At 30.9% G+C, this 22,753-nt stretch overlaps 1 protein-coding gene across 1 annotated transcript in view; it reads left to right on the top strand.

Moving 5' to 3' along the window:
• Window positions 1–22,753, top strand: part of LOC129963462 (delta-sarcoglycan-like) — a 93,185-nt gene that overhangs the window by 18,648 nt on the left and 51,784 nt on the right. The window contains exon 2 of the mRNA XM_056077859.1: window positions 8,739–8,963. Coding sequence (XP_055933834.1) covers window positions 8,742–8,963 — 222 coding nt within the window. The 5' untranslated portion in view covers window positions 8,739–8,741. The remainder of the gene's footprint in view (window positions 1–8,738; window positions 8,964–22,753) is intronic.

Raw genomic sequence — 22,753 nt, 5'->3', positions numbered from 1 at the left:
GTATTTATTTTTCATTTACTGCAATACGATGCGAATAAAGCATCTAATTTATTTAAATGAGTGATAGAGCTAATGTTGAGAAGAACAGGATAAACTGGAAATGATCCCGCTTATCTGATTCGTCTGGATTTCCAGTAAATTTATTGAAAACAATGATATGGCTAAATATTATAAAGTCGCGAAAATGTGATGCATTTTTTACAAGTATTGAAAATTGTGAATGAAGAAAACAGGGTCATAACTTAGGAAGCTATGCGCTATTGTCATGTCACACACTTTCGGATATTACAACAAGAGGGAAAGAGGGATTATCACCACATTTTTATAGTTTTCGTGCAGAAATCCTCCAAATGTTTCAGCTACAGGAATTTCGACTACCTACGCAATAACTCCCCCGCATTTGATGTTCGATTGCATCGCGAGGCACCCACTTTTCCACAAATCTAAAAATGATTCCCACAGAGGCATCGCATGCATTTGCTCACTTGTGAAAGAATTGAAAAGAACTGATTTAATTAATTCCGGCGAAGTGCTATCCTTCCGAAATCGATTCGCGCTCTTAAGTCTGGCAAAGACAGATAAACGAAATCATGCTAAACGCGAAGATTTGAGGCCCGAATATAATATGCATACACGCTATTAATTCTAATGTCGTTAGCGGTCTGATGTATTATTCATTCCCAAGGAGTGACGCGCAAAGAACCATCTTTTATGAAAATGGTTACTTAGCAGTTTATTTGAAAATTACCAACCAATAAGAAAGCTGTGAAATGTGGGAGTTTAGAAATTCGCTCACGGCTCATTGAGAAATGTATTGTAATGCTGAATTATTTATTCGCACGGTTCATAAATGGTTCGATGAATTGAATTCTCAACGGAAACGATGTTGTAATTAGTATCCTCGCAAAAAGCAAATGAAGTATCAGGACTGTGGTGAGTGCAAATGAAAGAATTTTTATGTGACATTTTCTGCAAAATCCCAAAAGAAATGAATACTTTCCTTTTCAATAATAATCAATGGTATTTCAAACACAATTCGCAAATATGCACACAAAAAAAAATCTACCAACGCATGCATCCGATTTCTATTCATTTCTTAATTCATTTTCTTTATTAGTGCTACTGGCATGACTGAATTAACTAACATAGAACTGATAGATTCGACAATAATTTTGAAAGAAAATGAGATATAAATATTTATTAAGATTTCTATATCTATACATTAAAATAATAAAGAAAATGAATGAACCAATTGCCCAGGCCAAACTACAGCACCCATTTCGGTAATTTTTGCTTCATATGAAATCTAGTCATCAAAAATCGCTTGCTGTTACACACGCTCCCTTTTCAAGAAAAAGAGAAATAAACTTTTGAACCATATGTTCTTTGTTAAGGAAAGCCTGAGACAGAGTTCCCGGCCTTTAACAATCATCTAACCCCTTCCTTTCCATTTCCAGAGATACTGTTGTATAAAACTCTGACAAAATGTGACTCACCAAATGGATCGGTTTCGCCATTTTTCCTCTCGATAATTCGCCAGTTTGAAGTATAATGAATCTATCAGAAGAATCTATCATTATTGTGCAAATGGGGCTTAAAATAATACTTTTGTTCGCTTTTACTTATATTGTAATTATACTTTTTACTTTATATTATTATATCGTAATCATACTTTTATTAAATTTTACAGAATTAGGATGCATTTCATTAAAGTTGACTGGCATGACTAAATGAACCTTAATACTAGCCGCCACGGCGACTACCTTAATAATATTAACTTTCGTATATCGACTAATTTTGATGAAATGAGTTTCCTCAAAACAGATGAAATTATATTTTAAATTAGGATTGCAATATAATGATTTAAAGAAATTGTTTGCTTAGATAAGCTTGCAAAGTGGCGAAATCTTTCTAGTTGTTGAAATTTGAGTTTTTGCATGATTTTTCTTTTGTTATACTTCTAGAAAATCGAATGAACGAGAGATTGGTTCTTTGGTTTCATAAATTATTTTTTATGGCGAGCAAGGAGTGACGCGCAAAGAAATATCTTTTATGAAAATGGTTACTTAGCAGTTTATTTGAAAATTATCAACCAAGCTGAACCAAGCTGAAGGCGTATTATAATATTTGAAATTACTAAAATGCCTAACATTAAATGATAAAAGTAAAGTTGCCAAATCTTCTAAGTTGCAACCCTTAAAGTTCCTTTAGAATATGGTATTGCCTAGAACACACACACAAAAAGGGTTTATTTAAGGAAAAAGAGAAAGAACAAATTTTAAAGACAATGAAGGAAAAAAAAGCAAATTAGTAATAGGTGTACAAAAGGAAACATGAATTGAAGACTGAACAAAACTTTTATATTTTGATACCAGTTTTTTTAATTGATTTGGCCAAGCAGATATATTCTATATGTTTTAAAAAATAAATTCTTCTAAAGCTATTCCTTCAAATTAAAATAAAACTGAATTTTTTAAATGTTTTTGTGACACAGTATTTTATTAGAAATAAATTAGCCAATGTAAGATATTTTAATGCGAGTAATGAAAGTAAATGTTTTAAACTTTTTTCATGCTTGGTATTTTATATAAATTTCCAGTTGTAAAGAAAATATGGAACAATGGGCTTTTAAAATAAAATTTGAGTCTAGAATAAATTTTTCGATGAATAGTCATTTGAAAATCACTGTTAAATATCCAAAAATATGAAATATTAGATAAGAATTTATCTAAAGGAGGCTGAGGCTGTTTATTTAAAATGTTATAAATATAGCCATAATGCGATTTCTACATGCAGATTTAGTAGTTTAATTTTTGTTGATGAAAAAATTGAATCAAGTATTAATACGATTGGCGTGAACAGACTCTTAACAATAACAATCCCTCTGTTTACCTTTACTACGGCTAAACTATAACAATTAAAATGAATAAATGAATAGTGATATTTTTTAAAAAATGGATATCGTAATGAATGTTAGCTCAGATGCAGCAAAAACGGAAAGTAACATTTTCTTGAAGATGAAGGTAATATCCCTCTTCTAAGCCTAACAATGCGCCAAATTATTTAAATCTACAAACTCTCTGCTTGTTTGTTTCAATGCGATCAGCTTTCTTGACCGAAACGTGACATTGGATATGAAGGATGCAGATGCTCTATTCATTTTTCGTTTTGTCCTGGAGAGTGGAAAATCTTTCAGTTTACTGAATAAATTAGAGTTGCAACTGCTTATGGACAAGGAGAAAATAATGCCAAAATTGAAAATTAAATCATACAAAGAGAAAAACAATTAAGATTGTCCCATGTAATCAGAGAAGTCTTGCTTTCGGTTCGTTTTCATGGTAAAACGTGTCTAATTTTACGGAACTTGGCGATATTCAAATGAATTACATTGCTGAATTGCCATTTTTCGCTATACGTTAAAATTCTATGAAGAGAAAAACAAACTAACTAGAAATTTTTGAATACTGTTATTTCAGAAAATAAATTTAATTTATCTTTTTCCTAATTTTCTGAATATGAACTATTTATTATAATTTTTTTTAAAAATCTCGAATTCTGATCGCCTTGTTTTCAACTTATTAAGAAATCAAACTTCATTTCCGAAACAAATTAATAATCATTTTCCCCCTTTTTACGGTTCCAAAATATGAAACAAAAATACAATTTTGGATATAAATTTCATATAACATATTCATTCTTTATGCTCATTCTGCTTTGATTTCATATTCTCGCAGATGGAAATGCAATGTAAACTTTGGGGAATTTAGTTGAAATCTGATGGTGTTCAACGATTTTAAAATGACCTTACATCAAATCTCATCGACCTTGATTTGTGTGTTTCCCATATTGATATACATAACAGTTCGATTCAGATTACTACGGTCGATAAATTATTAAAGACATATAATTTTGGTGTGTATTTTCCGTGTTAAAGTTTATCTATTGATATAACTGCCAGTTATAATGACAACTCCATGTAAGATTTATCGGATATGGTTGATCTAAAACTTGGAGATTTATTTAAATATAAAAGACAATTTTTGAAGAATATAATTCTAGCTTTCTACTTCTTATATCATTCGATATATATTATTCATATTAAGCATAAATATTATTCGAAAGTGGATACTTCCTTAAGATTGGAAAAAGTATAAAAAACTGCAATTATCCCAACTAATTATTGTTTGAGAATTGCCAATTACAAGCAAGGCTACATTGAATTTTTTACAAATTGCAATTTACATAAATCTGAAATATTTTACGGAAATGGAACCTCGTATTAGAATCTGGGATTTTTTCCAGCTCATTAAGTGTGTCTCGTTACATTATGTAACATGTTTTCATTTTCTGTAGCCCCAGAGCATTGCTGATTTTTTAGACTCTGTCATTTTGTCAGAATACGATAAACTCCGAAAGCTTTCGCTCATCTGGTACAACCGGATTTTCAGTAATTCTCAGCTCAATCTCCTTTTATTTAAAACCATGGTCATTTTCTGTGAATATCATTTCACGAGTGAATGATCAAAAAGAAAGTGAGACAATTATGAGAGCAGTCATTTTAAAGGCCAAAGTTCCCTGAACTCAATTAATAAGCGGTCGCTGCCCCCTCCGGTCATTCAGTCCGGCAGTTATTGTGTTTAACTAATGGAATAACTTTAAAGACTCTTTCGGAATCCTTCCGGCCGAAATGGATCGCTCTCGGCCATTCCAATTGTCCGGGGGCACCTCGTGTGCTACAATGAGGTATTAGCGTAATAATGGACATATATATTAATCGCGAGGGTTTCTCCGATCTCATGTGGCAATCACTGCACAGTGCGTGAATGAGAGCGATAATGAGACTTTGCCGCTCGCCGATCGATTACTATTTTAAAAGGGTCAATATGTCTGTCCATGTTTCATGCTTTCGACACGTCACAAAATAGCCTGTCTAAACATTACATACGACCACAGATGTTATTTTAAATTTCATTAAAGGCGTCAGAGTATCTCAAAATTGTGAGAAAAAAAACTTCCTCCAGATTTTCTGTATTTATTGAGTTATAGTATTCATTCAGCGATATAATTATATGCAGGTAACCACATAAAACACGATAGTAAATGACTGCAGCAGTTGACCACAGCAAATCCTGCCCACACAGCTTCGTTCAGTGGTGGCGGGGAGATCGGCTGTACAAAAGAAGAAGAAATAAGTTCCTGTAATGGTTCAGTGTCCTCCTGTAAAACCAAGCAGTAAAAAAAAAAAAAAGCCACCAGAAATTTTGGAAGTGAATAAATAAATAAGAAATACTTTTTGCGAAAACGTTATTCACCAAAATCGTGATTTAAATGTAATGCTTCCTTTCTTATCTTTATAATCCTGCTCGAACGAAAGTTTTGAAATTGCTTTCATTTTTTAAGCTTTTGTTATTCTGCGTCAGATGCAGATTAAGACAGACTTTAAAAGTTGTTAAAACTTTTTTATATTCACAATTCTCGAGCACATAAATAGGTTTTAAAGACGTGAGTTTTCTTATTTGAAGAAAGGTTTTCCCAGTTCTCAGATTGTGTTAAAAGGAAACCAGATTTTAAGAAATTTCGTAATGTGTCATTTCAAATTCATAGGCGAAACAGTATTACTTTCGGAATCACTAAACAAAACCCCGCAATTCCACACAATTTGATAAAGTGTCCAATAAAATCGATACTTGTGAAACTTGAATTTTTCTGTGGCCATTCTGAAGTATGTAGGCGAAGTAAAAATGTTATACACCTAACTCTTTTCATCACATTTGAAACGTAAGTACATTCTTTTAAAAGAATGCTTGAAATCTGATTTTATTTTTGCTATTAGCTACCACACAAATATCAGAAAATCTATTTGCGTCTAGTGAATAGTGCAGCTTATTCACAAACTTGCAACATTTTTTATTTCATTGTTATGAGGTAAATCGTGCGAAATTTCTTTTCAAAAATTTCATTTTTTTTCAAGCCGAATTGGTAATTTAAAAAAAAATTTAAAAGTTATCAATAATTATTTTGTGTTAAACATAAAATAAAACTTGCTATTTAAAGATACTTTTTTTTGTGCTATATTTGAGTTCTGTTATCGAGGTTTTTTTTTTTTTTTTTTTTTTTTTTTTTTGAGTTTTCTTAAAGAATATAAACTGAAATATGATTAACAATTTCAGAAGATGTTTCAATATCAAAAAAGTACTTTACAGAGGAACATCGATTGGCACATTCTGGATAAAATGAGAAGTATTTTTGTTAAAATAAACTCTAATTTTATAATTTTCAACTTTTAATTCTTACCTTACCTACCTAATATTCTTTACGTTGTAACATAAGGTTATAGAACACGTCCATATGATCAGCCTTCCAAAACAAAAGAACCGTATAACTGTAGCGTTTCAAAGACAGATATCAGCAATTCTTTGAATGAACTTATATTCTTCTGAAATCTCGACAAGCTAACAACACCGCCTGAAGAAAGTGCATATCTGAGAATGTTTCCTGACTAAGTTGAAAATTTCTACATATGGATGAAATATTTAACATGTATCGTCCACAGTTACTATGATGTATTTACCATGGAACTCTTTTGATGTTACGAATATCTTCTTTTATTAAAATGCTGATATTATTAAAAAAACAAGTGGGCAAAGAAACTCCATTTTTAATGTTCTCATTTACAGCAAAAAAGGGAAAGAAATCCTATATCTTTGACTTCATATCGGAACTTCATTTCTTTTTTAAGGGTCCCAAAAATCTGGAAAGCAAAGATTTGTTCTTAGGGAAAATGTATGTTCAAAGATTGAAGGTTACATTTAAAAAGCAGCCATGGTTAAGGGTAGGTACAAATTGTAGCAAATTTCCTATTCATATTAGTTAAAACGTTTTAGGAAAATTATAAATTAAACATGAATATCAACGCATTTTTTCTTACACACCGAGATGTAATAATAATACTTTCTAGAGAATATTAAATAAATTTAACAGAATTATACCTGCAATAGCAAAAAAAAAAAAAAACAGAATTTAAAAAAGGATTCGAATGTTAATTTACTGTTAGTTAATATATATATTACACATATTCCTCCTAAACGACAGAAAAAGAATTGTATTTCATATGTAATCAATTATCACTATTGAATGAAGATTTATTTTAAATTACTTAAGATGGCAATGTAAATATTTTCTGATGTGCTGACATTAGATGCCATAATATAATAAAGAAACTAGTATCACTTCATGGATTTCCAATTTCACAATTCAAAATTGTATTTAAATGTTTTATTTATTATGGAAAATTACACAAAATCAATTTATTTTACCAAAATCTATTTTTATTACTTCATATGCAATGTTGCAGAAATAAAGATTTTAAATATTTTTATGCAATGTTTTATAAAAATACTATATATATGGAGACTAAATTTCGGGGATGATTTCTAATAGTATGATAGGAATAATTGCTTATTCACAAAGCTTATTCATCCAATTCTAAACAGAAAACTATGCCTTAAGGTAGAAAAGAAGTTAAGCTTTAAAGAAAAACATAAAATTCCATTTATCCTTTTAAAAAATTTGTGTATAACTTTTCCCATGTTCAGTATGAGAATATATATGAATGCATGAATGAGAAGAAAAAATTGAAAAAATTTTTCGATATAATTCTGTTTATTTTCACAGTTTTATAAGTGTAAAATTTTTACAGTTTGGTTTCTTAAAGGATAAAATGCATAACGAATCGTCTTAAAGGTATCTCAAGCGTATGCCTTCAAATAATCTATCTCATACGAGGAATAACGAATTAACAAATGATCCAATTTATGACGAGCCACTTATTATACTTATTCACTTAAGAAAGCGGTGAACTACATTAGGCACTTTTGCCAACTATTCACTTAGGGTTATGAAAATTTGTATGCATATGTATAAAAATATAAATATGTCAAACATCTATTAAAAGAAACTCTTTAAAGCAAAATATATTATTTTTTAAAAAAATTAAAAAGATATTATTTAATTTTTAGAAATTTCAAAATATTCCAGGAGATTTAATTATTTATTTTTCTATTATTTTTTCCATAAATAAATTTAAATTTATTTGGAGCAAAACTGTGCATGATTTTTAATTCCAATTAAAGGTTAATTTTTTAGAAATACATTTATGCACACTTACTGAATTTTCATAAGAATTTTATATTTTTCTGAACTAAAATTGACTTTTAACGAGCTAAAAAAGTTCGAAATATAAAATATATACCCTATTTTTTTAATGCTAAACCGAAACCTTTATTATCAATTCTATTTAATTTTTTCAAAAATGAAGACATCGAGAACATTTCAAAGTTATTTAAACCTAATTTTAATATCATTTTGAGAAAAGTCATTAAAATCTACGTTTCTTTCTCTTGGCCCTTCAAATATTTATTTTATTTAACAATACATTTTATAAAATTATTTTAATTGAATATAAACATATATTTTGGTGATGAAACGATAAAAATAAAATTTCACGTTTCGTCCATTTTTACTTATGTCAAAGTCTACTTCCCCTTTAATTCCTGTTATTCCATATATATATATATATATATTTGGAAAAGGCAAATGAACAATTATCGTTTGTGTTTCAAATAATGCCCCTCGGGCTCCATAAAATTTAATTTGAAATTAGCCACTAAGAGAATTTAATGAAAACACTCTTTCGATGCTTAGAGTGGTGTTGTAATCAAAACATTTGTCTCTTGCAGGAAATGGCAACAAAAACCTTAACCGTGCCTGTAGCTCCTGGTAATTCCTGCAATGGCGAATTAAATCCTTCAGATCCCACTCTGCTCACAGTTGTCTACCCTCAGGGTGGGATCATCGGCTGGAAGAAGAGAACTCTCTACCTGTTGCTCATCCTCCTGGTGTCCGTGGTGATCATCAACTTGACGCTGTTATTGTGGATTATTAAGATTCTCGATTTAACTTCGGTCAGTTTTTATTTATAAGAATATGCCCTCAAATATTTGTATGATGACATGATTTCAAGACAAGAGTAATCCAAATAATTTTAATTTCATGAAAATTGATTTTTGTATATAATTAGTAATTAATTTATCATTCATCTAAATTTGCAATAATTATAATTTTCATGAATTTATTTCAAAAAAAAACATTCTTCACGGTGCTTTTTAGAATTTATATTATTTTCGTGGAAGAAATGATGCAAAAGTATTCGTATGTAAGATTATTACTATTTAAATAATTTACGTATTTATCGTATCTTGGACAAACCATAATCATTGAAATGCAGGATACGGCCAAGAATACAGAATAAAAAGAGAATATGTTTTACAAATTCGCCGTGAAGCTTTTTATACAAAATTCTATGAGGAGCGGAACATTTTATGAAGTTGTAATTCTCTTATTAGATACATTTTCTGATTCTTCTTTTTACTCAAGCCACTTTCATTCCTATTATTAATGCTTCATTTTGAATTCTGATATGCTCATCTTTTAATCTTATCTAGTTTAAATTTGAGGGAATCTTCCCTTTTCTATTTAAATGCTTAAGAAACATTTAAAAAAACCCGATGTTGTCTCTTTGTTCGATAATACTATAAGTTAAGTCTCATTTGAATGACTTTTATATTTTCTAATGTTTTATAGGTGTGTAATGAAGTTTTAAAATGTATTATAAATGTCATTACGTGGAAATTAAATAGAACATAAATATTGAAATATAAGCCAATCATTTCAAAATTTATTATCGAAAGGCAATAGTATAATAGATGGAATTCCATTTTAAGTTTCTTAAAACAAGAGTTCTAAGAAATTTGAGATTTGAGTTACCGTTCTAATAACAGTGTTAATAAATATTTTCAATATTTAGAATTTGATTCTTTTGAAATTATTTTTCGTATAAAATTGAAATTATTTATTCATAATATTCTTTAAAAGGAAATTAATTTTAAACTCAAAATATCTGCATTACAATTCAATCTAAAGATAATATTTTGTAGCAATCTATTGAATAAAATCTCTAAATTTTGCAAATAACATTTTATTTTAACAATAAAGTATTTTCGGTTTCATACCATACTAGAAATACAATTTACATCTAGTTCCAAATTTATGGTGTAACAACTGTTCCAGCTTTACAGTTTTACTTCTTTCGTTGAAATCGGTTCTTTTTTTATTTAAAAAATGACATTTCAGTTTTACTATGAATAATATAATTATTTATGCTAATTCAGTGAAGCCAATTGTTAAAATATTTTTAAGATTTTTATCGCTTGCAATTAAAATATTAAAATTTCTTAATAGTTATACATTTTATTTAAATTTTTTTCCCCATTTTTACTTTTTTTTTTTTTGCTCAGATAAATTAATATACTAAACCTTCCAAGTAAGCAAAATTTTACTCAATAATCTTATAAAAATATATAATTTTATTAATGTCATCTTTTTATTGATTTATAAAGAAAATAGAGGATTTTTTTCACTTCTGCGTTTATTTAACAAGGAAATTGAGAGAGAGAGAAAGATTTAACTAAAGAGGAATTATTGAACAAATTATTTCATTAAAAAAATAGGTAAATAAATAAAAGTTGAAAATTTTTGAAATGTGTAATGCTTAAAATTATTCTTTTAATTCAAATTAATCAATTTATTAAACTATTCATTAATTATTCCTTCATTATTCACTGGCGTCCGGCTCATGTTGCCATTTAAAAGCTCGTCTAACCCTCTAGAGTAAATTAGAAATGAAAACGCATCAGAACAGAACGCCGTCTCATACCCCCGTATCCGTGACCATTCTGGTCACTGAACGGTTTGGTAGGCATGTTACGGGAATTTTATTTAATTAACAAAATATTTACAGTAGGAAAACGAAACAAAAATAACTATTTACAAAATTTACAATTATATAAGAAATTATATTATGATGAGACCGTTTACATAATTTTTCAACTTAGAAATATAATTTGTAGTAATTAACTTAGAAATATAATGCAGATTGAGAGATAAAATTTGTAAAAATATACATATAATCTGTGTTCACATTTTTTATGTTATAGTAGATCAGGATGCAGTTAAAAAAAATCAGATGGAAAATGATTTGAGAAATGGAAATGAAGACAATCTCTGTTTGATTGAAATGTGGGGCAGGAGACTGCAGTGCTTGTTTTTTCTCTTAGTCTTTTTTGGTATGAGACTTGATGTTGAGTGCTATGGAGGCGAGAATAGGTCTCTATTTCCACTTATAAATTTAATTATACTGTGGATTTTTTGCCTGGAAAGGAAGTTGGCGGCGACTCTTTTGAGCCATTCCTGTTCATGGCTTGGTGATGGTTTTTTCATATGCCAGGAGATTGTAAGGATGCATTCCGTAGCATAATGAAGTGCGGTGCCTATCCCACCACAACTGCACTGGTCACTCTCAGACAGGTTGAACCTTTTGAGGTAGGCAGGAAAAGGGCCGTGTTCTGAGAAGAAAATAATTTCCTCTCTGTTCCAGTTAGTGGGATTAAGGTTGACTGAAGGTAGGATATTAAAAATTTTTCTGCCTGTGACACCATTGCTCCAATATCCTTGCCATGCCTCAAGCATGTCTTTCCGGAGGAGGGCTTTTATATGTGGTTTTGGTATCTTTGTTTGCATATAAAATTGCCCATTTTGGGTTGCGTCCTTTGCCAGTTGATCTGCTTTTTCGTTACCTATATTGCCCGCATGTGCTTTAACCCATGAAATTTTTATTGTTGGTTTTGAAAGCAGGACACCAAAAATTTCTCTTGCTTTTTGGTTTGTGCTCTTTGGATTTGAAGATGCCAAGATACTAGCTCTATTGTCAACATGTATTTTAAAAGTATTGTTGTTTGAAAACTGAGATGTAAATTTTACTTCTTCATGAAGTGCAGTGAGTTCAGCTTGGAAAACGGTATTGTTGTCATTCAATTTGGCAGACCAGTGGTAGGACCAGGTATCATTGAACAGAACACAAAACGCAGCTCCAACTCCATGTTCTGTTTTTGAGCCATCTGTGAAGATATTGATATTATTTATTTGAGATAAATTTATTCCTTCATCTTCCAATGAAATTTGGTTGGGATTGAGATGCTGTGAAGGGTGAGTAGACCAACCAGTTGCTTTCTTCTCTAGATCTTCTGGTTGTATCTCTGTTATATTATGAGGAAGAGGGATTCTTAGGCGATATATTGTCGTTAGTCTGGCTTCAAACTGTAATTGCAGGTCCAGGGGTGGAATGCCGAGAATGGTTTGTAGCGCTGCTGTTGGAGTTGTACGGTAAGCACCTGAAATGTAGAGAAGAAATGGTCTCTGAATGGTGGAGAGCTTCCTCTTCATTCTATATGTTGGGTTTAGACACCACGCTGATGAACCATGGGCGAGCATTCTCTCAACTACTGTCTTGTAAAGAACTCTTTTGTGTTTCTGAGAGATTCCCCATGTGCTTCCAGCGATTCTTTTGAGGTTTTGGTGCATTTTAATGGCCTTTTCTCCTTGTTTTTCTATGTGTTCTAGCCAGTTTAATTGGTCATCAATGTGGACTCCTAGATATTTAATAGATTTATTTCTCTTAATGATGTCTCCATTCCACATGATTCTGGGGTCTCTCGCCATTTTGCTGAATAAAATATGGGTTTTTTTTCTGTGGAGATGGAAAGTTTATTATTTGAGCACCAGGAATTATATTTGGCTATTGCAAATTCAGTTTCTCTTTCCAGGCTATTTTTTGTGTCCGCTTCGATAACCAGTACAAAATCATCTGCAAAGACTTGGATGTGTACATTTTCTGGCCAGACCTGCTTGAGAATTTCGTTGGCTACGAGATTCCACAGAGCGGGACCACTGCATGATCCTTGAGGGCAGCCTTGTCTCTGATCTTTCATGGCCCTACCTTCTGGTGTTATTAGGGTCACTTTCATGTTTTGGAGGAGACTGTGAAAGAGACGATTGATGTTTAAAGAACAGGGACTTTCATCCAGACTCTTGAGAATTTCTTAGTGTTGCAAGTTGTCAAAGGCTCCTTTTATATCAATAGAGAGCACTAAGACATGCTTGCCCTCTCTTCTTGCAGCTTGAATTTTTTTTTTCAGCTCATGGATGGCTGTGTCTACTGATTTGCCTTCTCTAAACCCATGTTGACGCTCGTTGAGGCTATTAGTGGTCTCAAGATGATAAGTTAACCTTTGGGTCATTAATTTCTCTAGCACCTTCCCGATTGTTGGCAAGAGAGAAATGGGTCGATATGAAGATGCCAGTCTCTGATCTTTTCCTTGTTTTTGGAATAAAATAATATTTCCTATTTTCAAGGAATCTGGGAAGCAACTTAATTCTAGGCACTTATTAAAGAGAGTTGGGAAGATATTATGAAAGCGCTTGTGTATAATTTTAAGAAGGAGGTTGTCAATTCCATCAATACCGGGAGCTTTACCTGACGGAAGGTTGTCTATAATCATTGAAATTTCTAGGAGGGAAAATGGGGGGTCAAGTGGCTGCGTTGAAGTGTTTAAATTATAGTTAGTTGAAATAGCAGGAGATGGGAAAATCTGGTCCAAGATGGTTTGCGCTGCTTCCTTCAGACTTCCTTTTGGGCCACTGTTCATCAGGTATGGAATTTGAGATGGGAAAACAGATTTCCGGAAGGCGGCTTTGTAATGCTTTCCATATGGGTTGGAGGCTGAACTGCAGAAATTTCTCCAGCCCGTGTTTTTTGCTTTTTTAATATGTTTTTTGTACTCTGTTTTTTCTTTCTTGAAGATCTGGTATCTCCACTGCTTTTCAATTTCTGGCGCCCTCTGTGCTCTCTTTCTTAGTGCTCTTACTTTCTTTTTATGAATTTCCAATTTTTCTGTCCACCAGTTTGGTTTCGTTAACAAAAGCTGTTTTTTGATCTTAAAGGTTTTGTTGCAGGCATTAATAATAGAGTTTTGAAGAACTATTGTAGCGTCATTTAGCTCTCTGGAATTTCTTGCTGTTGCTATTTTATTTTCTAGATAATAAATATCTTTACCAAGTATATTGAGAAATCTAGGATGATTCCCATGGCATGTCTTGTATCTTTTGTAGAACTGGTTAGCTATAGTGGATGCTATTGTAGTTTGTATATATCTATGGTTGAAAACGCATCAATAAAATCAGATCATAGTAACGAACACCAACAAAGGAAGATATTTTTAAAAACAGAACTTAACGCTTTGGAAACGCAGCTATTAGACAAACATTAGTATGAGTTTTCTACTATTTGCAATTTATCAATTATATTATTAAAACGCGATGAAAAATAAAGTTCCCAATTTTCACTTGTATTTTACTTGCAATGTGATTTAAAAATATATTTCTGTAACAGTATCTGATACACATCAACGATAATGTTAATATTTATTCATAGCTAGCTGCTTTGGTCACTAAGTGATTAAGCACAACCGAAATTTGGGTTGTGCTTGATCACTTAGCGGCGGTTAACTTAATCACTTAGCAATCTTTTGCTGTAATTTTCATTTCAATTTCTGTTTCCTCATGTAAACTGCGCATACAGTGAGCAGAATAATTCTTCCTTAGCTCCCATCGATAGAAAAAGATCAAATGCAATGAAAGCAATTTGAATTTCATAATAACAATAAAATTTATAGCCAAAAATAATGCATTTTTTTATTTTGCCAAACTTCAGTCAAAAATGGGCACAATTAAATTTTTATCATTATACAGTTCTTTAAATTTTGAAATGATTTAAAAATCAGTAGTATGCAATAACTTCTTTGGAGTACCACGAAAAAATATCAATACATCGCCTAATCTTTTATTATTTAAAATTCTTATTTAAATTTCATGAGAGTTGATCCGATTTACATATTAAAATCCTCCATGGTATACTCATGCCAAATTTTAAACTATTAATCAAACAGTATGACTTGGTGAACATCAGCGCATACTCAAATTTTCGTTTATTACTAGTTCAGATAATCAGTCGGCTAATATTACAACGGAATGAATCAGAAATACTTTTAAATAATAAGAAAATCAGATATGGGTAGGATTTTTCTTAAAAAATTTAAAAATAATTAAATCTGAAAATACTACTTCTTATTTTCTATTATTATCATATTATTAATCAATTTAACTACAAGGTTTTGCTTGGAATATTTATTCATAATTATGAGTTTTCAATCTACTTCGCTGGAAATATCGATGTAAGTTAAAAAATATTTCTTCAAGAATTGTATGATATTTGTGAAGGCACTGTTCATGGAAATATTGCACTTCAGCAGAGAAAATGATTTCATGAATGATTCATTAAAGGGAAACCGGCAAACATTTGTATCAAACAAAGATGAATAAAAGAGATATCGCTGCGTGTGAAGGGAACGGATGTTTCAAATTCAGTCTTAAAAGTATTAAACTGGTATTTGTTTTTTTTCATTTGAAATTATGCTAATGGAAAACAAAATCGAAATTCGAATCTTAAATCCCTTACATAACGACTGAAACTTAACACTATGTATTAAATGGAGGTTAAAGTGTTCAAAAAAGACAAGAGGAATACCTCATTATTAATATAGTATATACATTTAAATAGAAAATAATAACACAGTTGCATTAATATTCCAGTTTGGAGAAAGATGAGAGAATTTTTGTTTGTAACGTGATTAGATTAGCTTCTAAGCTGAATACCTCCTCCCTTCCCCTTGCCAACCTAAGCCTCAACACTGAAAAACTTTGCTTTCCGACGCAGGATAAGTTGCATCAAACCCATATAGATGGCACAGATCTTTGACAGAATCAAATTTCAAGCCTGGGGCTTTCGATTCCAAAACTGCAACAAGTACTGACAACCACGTACTAAGTCTTTTCCTACATGTACCCTTTTTCCCCACCTTTTTGCTTGTTGTAAACAATTTTAATTTAATAAAAAAATAAACATTTCTTGTTTAAAGATCTGCAATGGTTTCTTCCCTTTTAAGAACATTTATTTTGAAAATGGTGACCAGATCTCTTATGATAAACAATACTTCCAATTTTTTAACATATATATTAGCTCTGTTTGGATTCAAATTATTTATATTTCACTGTTTTCACAAATAACGGAGCAAATGTAAGCTCCAATATTGCAATCTCCAACAAGAACACATTTAAGCTCCAATATAAACTTATTCGGTTTGTTGTAGTTGTAATCTTTCGCTCCTATGAAATCCGTATTAGCCATTAAATTGCCATTCTTGTATTTTACGACAGATTCTTATAGTTTTTATTTTAAATTTATTTGTTATTGAAAAAGATATTTATTCGCAAATCTGAATACTTCTTTTAAGTCTTTACATATATGAAAGTACTTTTTATTTTCTTTTGATTTCAAAAGAAAGTTGAAAATGAGTGCCTAATTTCAGAGGGTTTTTTCTAATAAAAACAAATTATTGATTATGACTTGAAAGGACACGAAGATGAATGAAGAATAAATTCGTTTTATTCGTTCGAAGAATAAATTTTGTTTTAAAAGAATGGTCTTGTTCTATGTTTTTAATGAATCGCACTGTTTTTCATTCTTGAACAAGAACTTTAATTTTACGTTTCCAAATTTCATAAAAAATTGTTGAAATTGTGTTATAGATAAAATAAAATCCATTGAATCATTTTTAAAGCATAAAAGTGACATCTCTTTTATGACAATTAATTAAAAAAATGTAACTTTATGATTTTAATTTCTTATTATTTTGTTTAAATGTTTTAAAAAACGTCTTTATTTCTAAATTTTTAAAATAATTTTAATTCTAACTTCCTCTATTGTATGTTTATTTAAGCGTAAATTAAGTCTTTTCATTAAATTTGAGTAAACCTGAAAAGCTTTCATTTGCTGATCACATCGAGTAAAGTAAATATTCTGAAACTTTTCTATGCCCTTTTAAAATAATAACACTTTAAAAATGTATATTTATAACTTGAAAGAGAGGTAAACAGACTCACTTGGCAAGTACAATATATTTATTAAAATCTGAAATAATTATCATTTGATAATAATTGCGTTACATGAACTGCATGTAGGAAAATAACCAAATTTAGTCTAAATCGTTTTGTTAATGTTTCTTTGTTCGTATTTTCAAAAGGAAGCATTAGGAATGCGCTAATATTTGTTTGTACAGAATAACAAAAATGATGGCGTGTGTCATTAAATCCTTATAATAATCATAATCTGACATCTTTTGTCATCATCGGCTAAATCTTCACCAATTCAAAAATGCAGTTGATTTTTGTAAAGGCCTGATAAAGCATTGTACAGAATAAATCAGATAGTTTCCAGAAACAGAAAAATAAAAACAAAAGGAAAAAAATATCTCCTTACTTTTCTACCACGTGTCAAAACATGGTCGGGCGATAATATTAAAGGCTTGATTTATCTGACAAGTCTTTTCCTAAGGATGCGTAACGCTTTTACGCAACTTACAGAATGCATGCTAGCTAAAAATATAATAAAAACGAAATTGAAAATTCTACTTTGGAATTAATATCCAAAGTAAACATATTTTTTGTCAAACTCTTAACATTCGCAAATGCACACGAATGCAGGATTTGATGATACTATAAAAAATGTTTGAAATTTATTACAACAATATAAAGCAATGTGCTTAATATGAAGCTTGAAAGATTCTTTTGAAGTGGAACAAAAATATGCTGAAACAAAACTGGGGTCAGTGAAAACAAATTTTGGAATTTGAATATTTCATAGAAATGTTCTTATATGACAACATCCTTGATTCAAAATCAAATCTAATTCATCATAATTCGATTAAATTTGTAATAATTAAATATTTTATTAAAACATTAAAACCCCTTTCTTAATGATCACCTCCTCCAACCCAAGGAATAATTCACTGCCAAATTTTGTAGCTCTCACTTCGACAGTCAGCCTCGTATGCCTTTGTATTCTGGAAGTTACGCATTCTATTCGATATGATATTTACATCATGGAATCTATGCCAGCCTAAAAATATTATGTTAAAAAGAAAAGAAAGAAACCAAATAAGAAGATTTAAAAATACAATAATACAACAGTTAAAATGAATAATCCATTCAAATGTAAAGGGGGTTGTAAGATAAACTCTGATCATACGCATAAAAGAAGTACTTTGTGTTTAGAGTTTTTTAAGCTGATTTTGTCTCTATTTGATAAACTTGTTTGAAATATGAAAACAGTTTTTTTTTCTATCATCTTTTGTTTCAAATTTAAAAAATAAATCATAAAGCATTTAAAAAATATTATAAAGTATTTAAAATCACGAAACGTTTTGTTTAAAAGTAGAAAAGACCCTTATGATAAATGTAAAAGCACGATACCATAGTCTTTGCCATAGGGAAGATTAAGTTTGAGGACATCGATAGATAATTAGTTGGCACTTCAAAAAAAAAAATTGAGCTACCTCCTTAATCAGCAAGGGTAATAAACATATACTTGTTTTTTATCCCTAAGGAACAGAACTGCTAAACAATATTATGGTTTAAGAAAAGAGAAATCTGTTAGAACATGACTGCTGGAGAAGGAAATTTCATTTATGAAATCACATCAACTTGCTTCCGCTAATAAGAGTTAAGTTTAATGACTCTGTTTCATTGCAAGAGTGTGTCGCCTATTTAAGACGAAATATACATAGAGTGAATGAAGAAAAAAAACTAAGATTTTTTTTATCATCTCTAAATTGTATGGATCATAAACAATCCTCTTTTTTGGATTCCGCGAATAAGACAGAGTGAAAAATATGAATCTCATTTTGCCCCATTCGTCAAAAACTTTCGGATAAATACAAGACTGAAAATTATGTTGTTTTAGTTAGCAGCAGTTTTAGAATCATAAATGTCCTTTATTATCACAGCAATTCAAGTTTTTGGCAGTATTAATAAAGGACAAAGCGAGCGTTTTTACTAGGACATAATGACAAAGGAGGACCAATACCAAGGTTGGTGAGATAATCAAATGATGATGAATCACTGCGGGAAGACTACGCAAACAAAGTTCACTCAAGAATATTAAAAAAAAAAAAAAGTCCTCAGAGTGGAACAAAACAATTTTGTCTCCTCTAATTATTTCATTCTTTTCATTTCTGATTAAGTTACTGTAGATTTAGAAGAGTAGTGCTGTGTATTCGATAGACAAGGTTTTTCGACTTAACACCTGTGCCTAACCCTTGATTTAATATGTTAGCTTTAATAAAACTATCGCCATATAAAAAAGAGTTAGTGGGCAAAGATTAAATCCATATACTGATAGAAAATAAAGACAGCATCGCAAATGGGTTGTGTTAGATAAAACGAAATTCGGTAATCTGAACAATAATATCTATTCAAATTCAAGATAGGCGAATAAGAGTGCCAATACGAAAGGCATTTTTTTAAAAATATTTTTAAATGCGCGATGCCAATTTCGCTTGCGTTGTGAGCTAAATTTAACCCAGGAATGCCTTTAAGGGTAACAAGTAATCAACAACGGAGTTGTGTAATGGAGATACGAGAAGACGGATTTTTTTCGCTATATTGCAAAATGATGTTGCAGGAATGTATCCTTTGATCATAAAAACTCTTTCAAGAAGGGCAATGGTACCCCTGAGAGGGAAGATCGAATTTTATCCTCATGGCTGTGGCGCAACATAATGCACTTGCAGCAGCGTCTGTTAGTATCAGAATGACATAATGAACAATCATAAATTGATTGTTTGAGGGACAGCTTCAAGTTGGCTCCCTATAACACTCATGCCTTTAACTCCAATCCACCATCATCTGAAACTTCAGCGATTTCAAACTAGAGATTATTGGATGCTCTAGCGGACATCTATTGTTTTCTCAGATGTGAGCAGTTTCTGTCTTAATACTTGTGATGACGATATGTTAGTTACATGAACAGTAATTAAGTTGTCTGCGACTTTGACACTGAACTAGACTTAAACAAGAATTATGGTCCGGAGAAAATATACCTATTCCAAGAGAAGCACTCTTGTCGTTATCCCATGCACCTTGACAGCAAATTTTTACATCAGCCTAGAAATTGAACCTGTTGTCTATCATTTGTATCACTACTTCACGGGTTGTTTTCTAGTAGTAAAATGTTTATCTACATACTCCTTCTTTCATTTAACATGCTCTTTAGAGTGCCGATATATTGTCTTTGACTGCGAGATCCTCAGATCTTTCTCCTATCGTGTATATAGGATAACATGGAACAACAAATACAAAGTCAGCTGCAACCAGCAGGGGCCGTTAAAGTGTTAAACCCTGCCAACCGCAGGGTTTATTTAATTGACTTAGAGTAACAGGTTTGGAACTCCATTCCACAAAATGGCATATGGCATCTGTCCAACAACAATGCAAAAGAGCTTACATACCTGCATTCGAAATTGTGACACTATAGTAGTTATTATAGTACTACCATTTCATATTTCAAACTGATATATTTCAGCCCGTGACTCTGAAATTGAAATCAAATAAATATATTACTAAGAACAAATATTTTGACTCAGTTTCATTCATTCATCTGTCTTCATTTCTTCTTGCTGTTGAGATTTTACTTCCCTGCAATGTATTTGTTTTCACTAGATCTAATGCACATAAAATTAGTTTCAAAATTCCCAGGCACCAAATTGTGTAATTCCCGGTTTCATGTTTTCACAGTTTTCATAATTTGAAAGTTTCTCCTTCTTTCGTTAACAAATGGCTGCTCTCCAAAATGTGTTTGTATGAAATTATCAAAGATATATATTTAAGAAAGGATATATTTTCCATTAATTAAACTACCTAATGTTTATCCTCCTTTTATAATTTTGATATTTATTAATAAATGAATTGTTTTTATTCACTGTAATGTATTTAAGAATCAAATTAATAATTAAACACCATGAAAAATTACTCAGAAATTCACAGAATTGTGATTCCATAGGAAAGCTGTAGAAATTTAGGTTATAATTTAAGTTTCAGAGTGTTAGCCTGCCTTCCTCTCCTTTTTTATTTCACAATTTCGCATTTCATATAGCTTAATTTGTTTCCGAAAATTTTGGAATTTCCTTTCAAACCCATTATTAAGAAAAATTCTATTTTTGCAGATATTTTATCTATTTATTTGGATTTCTTAAAAATATTCTCTAAAATAAATTTTTAGAAATTATAGTACATTAAAATCGCATTTAGCTTACAATGATTTTTAAGAAAATTAAGCATGTAAAATACCTTTTTACCTTTTTACGTGCATATTTTTAGATATGAATTTAATGTTTTTCACTGATATCATGAAGTAAAATAAAATTAAATGCTCTAATTCATTGATTTCGTCATTTTCTTCATAGAAATAAGTAAAACAATAATTATTTTTAACTTTTTGAACTCTCATTGTCTTATTAATCAACATGCAAAAGTGGCAGTTTAAACATCCATGATAAAAAAAGATACACAAGTAGAAAAAAAAACTCATTCACCAAATTAATTTAAAATCTGATATAGATTTTCAATTCTTGTATTAATGCTGAATTTGATTTCTCTATTTCGCTACATGTTCGCGTTATCGGTTTCATAAGCTCGCAGATTAAATAAGGCGAGTTTCGTTCAAAATCTGATTCGGCTCTACAACTTTAGAATAAACATCACATATCAGATTTTATTTATCCATTTCGTTACAGTGTCATTTGAAATTGGAAAATTCACAAAAATCTTCAGGACGATTCTTTATAAATAATATAATCCTTCTCTTTCATATACTTCGTATAAGAGAAGCAATAAAATCTCGGTTAATCGAACTCTGATTAATCACCTGAGTCACCCTAAATGCAAAAGCGTGCGTGCGTTGGGGGGCTAAGACCAATGAATCGCACGTCGTACTTTAGTATGATTCCGCACCTCAAACTAAATATAGTTGCACAGCAAATCCTTCCATCTTATTTCTAAACCGAATCTTCTGTAACCACCAACAAAAAAATGTACATCTGTAAAGGCATGGAAGCATGTGAAATTATCGTGAATCATTCTGAAGCAATGATGGACCAGGAAACAGTATTGCAGTGTCAAATTCCGATATTTGATCGAAGAGCACAAAATAAATGACAATGCTTTTAGAGTTCGTTAAGAGTTTAGGTTATTTAATAACTTACCACATTATTTAAGTGCCACCCTTTTTAAAGTAAAAATTAAAAGTGACCGTTGTATCAGTTCTAGCCAACTATAAACATTAAGTTGCGCAGAAACCATAGTACATCGATCGTTTGTAAAACCGTGGGAAAAAAGGGAATCATACAGATGAAGTTTGCATTCGATCATCCTGAATGAAAAGTAAAAGTGCCATTTCTATGGCAGTAATGAATACTGAAAGATGCCATGCCTAAAATTTTCATAGGGATTGTCTACATATTTAAAATTGCACACACTTTGAAATTTCCTATGGCAACCCAAGCAATAAAAGATAGTTATCCAATCATTGACCAAATACTGCCATGCAGAGCTGTTTAAGTGGGGGTGACCTCACCTGCGATGTTGTCCCGACTGAATGTTCGGCGATGATCACTGCGACTTGTTTCCGACATATTTACCGATCATTTTCCGATATTTATTGACCATTGCCGACCCAATATCAATTATTTTCCCATGCATTTTATCAGTGAGAAACCCAATACCAATCATTCCATCAAGCATTTTATCAATGAGGGACCCAACACCAATTATTTTCCCATGTATTTTATCACTAAGCGATCCAATACCAATAGTTTCCCCATGTGTATTAACAGTAAGCGATGCAATA

The sequence above is a fragment of the Argiope bruennichi genome, chromosome 3 (genome assembly GCF_947563725.1).
Source record: "Argiope bruennichi chromosome 3, qqArgBrue1.1, whole genome shotgun sequence".
NCBI classification, from domain to species: domain Eukaryota; kingdom Metazoa; phylum Arthropoda; class Arachnida; order Araneae; family Araneidae; genus Argiope; species Argiope bruennichi.
Note: the sequence above shows the minus strand (reverse complement) of the source record. Positions and strands in the feature narration are given on the sequence as shown.